General features: G+C 33.5%; 1 protein-coding gene across 1 annotated transcript; it reads left to right on the top strand.

The window, feature by feature from the left end:
- The first annotated feature begins 254 nt into the window (after positions 1 to 254).
- Positions 255 to 7,432, top strand: LOC120208932 (vacuolar protein sorting-associated protein 45 homolog). Its single transcript, XM_039208047.1, has 13 exons — positions 255 to 484; positions 1,508 to 1,709; positions 1,838 to 1,917; positions 2,273 to 2,500; positions 2,764 to 2,889; positions 2,992 to 3,072; positions 3,151 to 3,292; positions 3,405 to 3,583; positions 4,793 to 4,948; positions 6,068 to 6,175; positions 6,258 to 6,379; positions 6,810 to 6,941; positions 7,074 to 7,432. Exons 1-13 carry the CDS (start codon positions 395 to 397, stop codon positions 7,132 to 7,134), a joined length of 1,707 nt encoding a protein of 568 aa, XP_039063978.1. The 5' UTR covers positions 255 to 394; the 3' UTR covers positions 7,135 to 7,432.
- Positions 7,433 to 7,704: the final 272 nt, after the last annotated feature.

Below are 7,704 nucleotides of genomic sequence, written 5' to 3'. Positions count from 1 at the left end.
AAAATGATAGAATGCATAAACATTGAGGACAAATATACGATTATACCAAGTTTTACGATGTCACTATCTCTGTTAAAATTTAATGGTCGGTAGTTTGATTGAAACATTTAAATAGTTGAGTGATCTATTGATCAAATCAAAATATTGGTAGTCAAAATAAAATTTGGCAATAGTTTATTGGTCACTCGTGTAGTTTACCCAACAAATAATATAAGAACGATGGGTTGTAATCCGTCCTCCTTGAATCTATTGCCTTCTTTGAAAAAAAAAACAAAAGAAATTCTATTGCCCTCAACGGCCTACGCTTAAGCCTGAAGCAGATCTGGATCTTCTTTTGCTAGATCACCACTCACAGCCGTCGATCATTAAGAGCCAGTTTTAGAGAAAATCGAAGATGGTGCTGGTTTCGGCCGTACGGGATTACGTTAATCGGATGTTACAAGACATCTCCGGCATGAAAGTTCTTATTCTTGATTCGCAAACTGTAATCTAATTTTCTGGTTTTGATTCGTATTTACCTTCATTTTATCTGAATAATTTGTATCTTGTTGTTTCAATTTTGTCGTTAATTCCTAATATAAAATCACTTCAATTGGAAACAGATTAGTCGGGGAAATTATTATGACCTTAGGATAGAAATCTCTGGATTTGATTATTTTTTGTGGAATGAAGTAGTTGGAGGAGGTCTTTTCAATTTTCTGTAGCTGGTTTAAGGATTTACATATAAATCGGGAAGCAAACATGGTTGCCCTGATGGTACACATGTATTAAAATGCTTTTTGATGTTTTTAACCTCTACATCTTTTGACGCCATTGGTTTAAGATTGATGATATTGATAGTGAACTGCTTAAGGATAATCTATCATTCGTTCTTGTTCAAAGTCCTGGTTGTAGTTTAGTCTAAGAACTAGGATAGCAATGGAAGGAGTGGAGAAGAGAGGACGGGGGATTCTACGGTTACCATTTTCTTTGCTCAAGAATAAAAATGTGGAAAAAGGAAAATGAAAGAAAGGTGTAAAAGGAGGGTACGGTTCCCTCTTCCTCCCCTTTCTTTCAATCCAAACAAGTCCTAAATGCTTTTCTTCTAAGATTATGACAGCATGTAACAAGCCAAATTAGAATATTAGGACTTTTGATAGAGATGACCTCTTTCTCTCTACAGATATCAGAATATGTGCTTTGGTCTTCAGTGATTTTTTCTAATTCTTTTTGTGTTGTACAGTTTTAGTCCCAAAGATTTTTTTTTTCTAATAAGTGTTTTAGTCCCAAAGGTCAATTCCTATTCGCATGAGTTGCCAATTAAATGCTGTGTTACAATAGTTCTGTTTGCATAGCATTTTTGTTATGAGAATTGAATTTTAGACTTTGTGGTTTTCATTTCCCCTACTATAAATGGATTTTTCTGGGATAAGCATAATCCTTAATGCTAATAAATGAGTCTTTTGAAAGGGAAAAGATAAATGTGATTTTTATTATGGGCAATTTATTCTGGTTTTTTGAGTCACAGGTTAGCATTGTGAGTGTTGTTTATTCACAATCAGAGCTACTTCAGAAAGAGGTATTTTTGGTAGAATTGATAGATTCCATTTCCAAGTCAGAAGAATCTATGTCGCATCTCAAGGCAGTTTATTTCCTACGGCCTACTTCAGAAAATATTCAGTATATGCGGCGTCAACTATCTAATCCTAGGTTTGGAGAGTATCACTTGTGTAAGTTCTTTGTATATTTCAGTATTTGATGTGACTATAATTTTATTTTACTGCAATATGGCAAATTGTCTTATTACCTGTCTTAGATGTTTTTCTTGTGGTCCTTTTCACCTTCTTGGATTTCACAGTTTTTTCAAACATGTTGAAGGATACTCAGATTCATCTTTTAGCTGATTCAGATGAACAAGAAATTGTCCAGCAAGTCCAGGTACGTATAATAGACTGATGTTAATTTTTTTTTTCATCTTTTTGACTGGATTGTATAGTTTGCAGTTCTCTATCTGGCTCTTTATTTAATAGTGAGAACATTAAAACTACATAGTCTATAATTTGCGCACAGATTGTTATATGATAGTAGTTGTTATGCTAGCTTGAAGATTTTATATGTTTATATTCCAGTTGACCTCTCTATATGGTGAACCTGAGTTTTGCTTAGTAGCACAGTCCTTTTCATGCATCACTGTTGCTATTATTGCATTTTAAGAATATTTCAGAGATGCCTTATACTTTTCATCAGAATTTCAAAGTTTTACCATTATATAATTGCCACCTTTATCTTGCAGGAGTTTTATGCTGACTTCATTGCAGTCGATCCTTACCACTTCACTTTAAACATGCCCTCAAATCACTATTATATTCTCCCAGCAGTTTTGGACCCTTCTAATTTGCAGAACTTCTGTGACCGAGCTGTTGATGGTATTGGTGCAGTTTTTTTGGCGTTAAAACGAAGGCCAATTATTAGATATTCGAGGACCTCTGATATTGCAAAAAGGGTTGCACATGAAGCAGCAGTAAGTAAAAGGGAAATACTAAAATGATTACAAACAGTTATACCAACAATTGACACTAATAAAAATGCTCTAGCATGTACTCGATTTATTGGTCATGACTCCTTCAATATTTATGTCTATGTATATATATTACATATTTAGAATAGTTTTAACGTTTTGTCATGGGTAAGAAGCTTTAAGTTTGTTCCTGAAAATTGGAGTTATGAAAAGGAGAAAATTTTGTTCTTAGTTTTCCTTTCTGTTGTGTTCTGTGCATCTGACAGAAACTAATGTACCAGCAAGAAAGTGGTCTTTTTGACTTCAGACGGATGGATATATCTCCGTTGTTGCTGATAGTTGACAGAAGGGATGATCCTGTGACTCCATTACTTAACCAATGGACCTATCAGGTACATGTTGTGACTCATTTGTATAGCAACTTTTTAAAAGCTAAAGGATGCATCCTGTTACTTTCATATGGGTAGAAACATTTACTGAATTACTTTTTGTAGGCAATGGTTTATGAATTGATAGGTATTCAGGATAACAAAGTTGATTTGAGAAGCACTGGGAAACTCCCCAAAGATCAACAGGTTGATTGCATGTTCTCTCTGCTAGACATATTTGTTTTAAAATTACAGTGGTTTATCTTTGTGTTCTCTTACTTTCAGGAAGTAGTGCTTTCATCGGAACAAGATGCTTTCTTCAAAGCTAATATGTATGAAAACTTTGGAGATATAGGAATGAACATCAAGCGAATGGTGGATGATTTTCAGCAAGTTGCTAAAAGTAACCAAAATATACAGACAATAGGTTCGTATGAGAAAAAATATAATATTTCAGATTTATTAGTATTTCTTTTTGTTGATTTTTACTTTATTGCCGAGTTAGATCGTTAAATTTTTATGCTTTCAATAATATGCAGAAGATATGGCCAAATTTGTAGACAATTACCCCGAGTACAGAAAAATGCATGGGAATGTCTCAAAGCATGTCACATTGGTAACAGAAATGAGCAAAATAGTTGAAGAGAGAAAGCTTATGTTGGTTTCAGAAACTGAGCAGGAGTTGGCTTGCAATGGGGGGCAAGTTGCTGCTTTTGAGGTAGTGTGCATGTGTTTGTTTTATCTATTTTTCATTCTTTTTATGGTTGTGTATCTGTTCGAGTCTTTCGGTTGTACATTACAATTTGTTATTCCATTAAGATATGGAAGACATTTACAAATTTAATGCTATTACAATTAGTGGTTTTGACTTTTGAGTTAGAAACTCGAGTGCAAAGAGTACAAGTGAATGAATCTGAAATACATTTAAGGGGTGAAGGACCAAGGGATTGGATCCTAGAAGTTGCATGAGGGCATTGCGTTTGTTGTTGTTAAGGATGTTAAAAGTGCAGCTTCTTAAAATGATTGAGGTTGATCAATAAAAGCTACTGTTGAAATGGATAGATACTGCTTGTTATCATGTGAAATTGAATCTGATGTCAAGGAGTAACATTTGGTTCAATATCTATGATTAAATAAGCTTATTGTTTTCTCTCTCACAGACTTCTTATTTTAAGAAAAGGAAAGATTTAGTCAATATCATTTTTGGATTGAATTTCATGAGTGTGGCAAAAGAGTTTATGGAAGAATACACTTGGAAACAAAAAATTAGAAGAAAGAAATAGTATTTAATTGTAGTCAAAATATCTGATGCTATTTGTTGACGTGCATGATATAGATTGCAAACCCTCAAAAGCCTGGAAAGCTGAGCCAGTAACGAGCTTCTCTTTAATGGGGTTCACTGATAGGTTATCTGGTTTATTTTCTATTTCTGATGCTGCACTTGGAGTTACTCGGTCATTACATCTTCTGATATAGTGGCCAATATACCAAGGAATAAAATAAAAGAACTTTAATTTCCCAAGTAGATGTCTAGAGGAATTAGGTTGAGCAAAGATGGAAGATATTTATCAGTTACCTTGATTTTTTTTTTTTTTGAAGATGATCAATAGCATGTATAACATTTAACTTAGTATGATAAAAGTAGTATACATGGGAACAGAAACCATGGTTTATTTACAATAGACATTACTCTGCAACAACTTTTGTCCTTGGTTATTGCGCATCAATATTTCTGTTAATCGTTCAATTTGTTTTTCATTTGAATCAGTAGTGGTTTTCTTTAATTTACTGTTAGGGGATATAGGTGATATTCCATTTGACTATTGTGTTTTGAAGATGATCATGGAATAAAATTTTAAATTTTGATTGGAATGATACTTGTGCACTCGACATTATCTGACAACCTGTTTTACATGTTTTTTTGCAGGCAGTGACGAATCTTTTAAACAATGAAAACATATCTGATATTGACCGACTTCGCCTAGTAATGTTGTATGCTTTGCGTTATGAGAAGGAAAGCCCTGTACAATTGATGCAGCTATTTAACAAACTGCAATCTCGATCTGCCAAGTACAAGCCCGGGGTAATATAACGAACATGCAAATTCTTTTGCTTGGGATTTCCATGCCATCCTAATTTTAATTTATCATCTTTTCTTGTGCACATGCATGTCCATTTCAGAATCTGTTTGTGGATTGCCATCCTTAACCAAAATTTAATGCGTGATGGTTTTTTCAACCAGATCTCTTTTGGCAATCTAGTTATCTGATTAAAGAATTCTTTTGTTGGCATATCTATTTATATGTTATGCAGTCTGTCATTACTCTTTGGTTAATTCTGTTAAGAATTTTCAATCTTGTGTTTTCTGGATTAATGATTCAGCTTGTCGGAGGGTGACTGAAACCTCTCAGCTCATCAAAGGGAGACTGAAAACTTTTAGGACTCGTTAAAAGAGAGACCAAAGTCTTTTAGGGTTTTTTGATAAAATTCTGACTTGTTTTATTCAATTCTTAGTTTTCCTCTTATATAGAGAGGTTACTTAGTTCATATGAAATACTTACTAAGCAAGTAATTAAAAGCAACGGCTCCAACTAAAGAAAGACATCTAATAGTATAAGATACTCATAAATAATGTCTTTAATACTTCCCTAATAAAATAATACATATTTTCTAAAATAATAATTTTTTCAAACTAGTTAACCTAATTACTCCAAGTTAACCAACTGTAACATTAGAATCTACAATCTTGTCTGTCCGGATTAATGATTCAGCTTGTTGCAGGGAGACCGAAACCTCTCAGCTCATCAAAGGGAGACTGAACTTTTTAAAATCTTTTCGGGTCCTGATAGAAATTTTGACTTATTTTATTCAATTCTCAATTTGCCTCTTATATTGAGAGGTTACATAATTCAATTGAAATACTTTCTGAGCAAGTAATTAAAAAGAAAGGCTCCATCTATAGAAAGACTTCTAATAAGATATTCCTAAATAATTTCATTAATACTTCCCTAATAAAATAATACCTGATGTTTTTTTAAAATAATAATAATATTTTCCTAAAAATAATTACTCCTATTTCACCAACCATTACAATTCTCTCTATGATGCTGAATCAGTCCAATCATGTTTTAAGAATGATTATTCTATTCTTGTCATTTAATGAGGGAAAACTGATTATAATTTGTTTCCAATTGTGGAACAGCTTGTCCAATTTCTCCTAAAGCAAGCCGGGGTTGATAAGCGTACTGGTGATCTTTATGGAAATCGTGATTTTCTAAATATTGCTCGCAACATGGCTCGTGGACTAAAGGTCTGATGGAAAAGGTTTTAAATATTTGCTTGCATATTTTTTCTTCATTTGCTTACAGATACTTTCAAGCTTTTATTACTAGGGGGTTGAGAATGTTTACACCCAGCACCAGCCTCTTCTTGTCCAAACTATGGAAAGCATAATCAAAGGACGGCTGAAAGACGTGGACTACCCGTATGTTGGAAATCATTATCAGCAGGGCAGGTTTGTTGCTATCAGTAAAGTTTTCCAACTATTTCGAGAAAGTTTGTTGTTGGTCTCTGTTTACTGAACAACTGTATAGTGGATGCCCCTTGGTATTTAAGCTTGCATATTTAGTTCTTTGCTGGCCTCATGTGAAGTTGATGCTTGAAGATTTGAATAACCACCAACCGAGTTGAAGTGCAAATGGCTTGGTTCATTTGCAGCTCTAGAACTGGCATTACCTGTTGCATCACATGATGTCAAAAATGCTCGAGGGCATTCTTTAGTAGACGTGTCATTTTTGGTAGAAATATGTTGATTCATGACACTTGGAAAAACTTTTCCTTATTCTTAGAAAAACTTTTCCTCGTCTAAGATGATTTTATTAATGATAAACACTTGCAAAGATAAAATTAATAAACTCAGTGATGCTTGCTCCACCTATATACAGGACACAGGAGGTAATTATATTCATTGTTGGCGGAACAACATATGAGGAGTTGCGTTCTATTGCCCAGCTAAATGCCAGCAATTCTGGAATTCGTTTTATACTAGGTGGAACAGCGGTTCTCAACACTAAGAGGTAGGCTTTGGATATTCATTGATTCTTATACAAAATACATGTGGGCATATCAAATAAACTAAAACAGCTTGCCTCCTGTTTTTTGATTGCTGAACTTTGTCTAACCGGCACTTGTATGGCTTTAAAATGCAGGTTTCTGAAGGACTTGGAAGAAGCCCAGGTGATAGCTCGAACGAACGCCAATGTTGTTTAAGTCCCATTATCCATTGAAAACGAGAAGCATGTAAGTAAACACTCGTGGGTCTTCATAAAAGGATTCAGTTTAGATGATCGGCAGTTATTCAAGGCGAGTCTCCAGAAATCAGCTCATTGTGTTTAACATGAGACAGATGGTTAAAAGTTCACCACAGAGTAAAAGTAAAAAAGGTAATGTTGACTAACCCGTATTCGTCCACATGAAATTCTGTAATTGTGTTCAATTTTTTTTTTGGTTTTATATTACCGTGTATTCTCATATGATCGTCTAAATAGAAGCTATAGTTGTTTTAATATTTCAACTTTCACTTTTTTTCTTCTCCTTTTTACAGAGATTTTTAATACTATCAATATTCTAACCTAAGATATGAAATACCAAAATTTTGAAGCGTTGTTTCTATCTTTTTTGAGTAGTAGGTGGTGATTGAAAGATAGTATATTTGTTTAAAATACTGAATCATTAATATAGTTAACATTTAACAAGTTAATTAATTGAACCATTAATATTAAATGGTTTTGATTAACTAAATCATTAAAAATGATAGTTAACAGTTAAGTTTATCATTAT

This window comes from Hibiscus syriacus, unplaced genomic scaffold (genome assembly GCF_006381635.1).
Source record: "Hibiscus syriacus cultivar Baekdansim isolate YM2019G1 unplaced genomic scaffold, ASM638163v2 tig00017808_pilon, whole genome shotgun sequence".
Taxonomy (NCBI): domain Eukaryota; kingdom Viridiplantae; phylum Streptophyta; class Magnoliopsida; order Malvales; family Malvaceae; genus Hibiscus; species Hibiscus syriacus.
This window is presented reverse-complemented; position numbering and strand designations above follow the sequence as displayed.

What these genes read in the sequence shown, in the direction of transcription:
- LOC120208932 (XM_039208047.1), top strand. Translation starts at nt 395, where the DNA reads ATGGTGCTGGTTTCGGCCGTACGGGATTACGTTAATCGGATGTTACAA. An exon ending in CTGCCAAGTACAAGCCCGGG is followed by an intron (nt 4,949 to 6,067) that starts GTAATATAACGA and finishes ATTGTGGAACAG; the next exon opens with CTTGTCCAATTTCTCCTAAA. An exon ending in GCGGTTCTCAACACTAAGAG is followed by an intron (nt 6,942 to 7,073) that starts GTAGGCTTTGGA and finishes TTTAAAATGCAG; the next exon opens with GTTTCTGAAGGACTTGGAAG.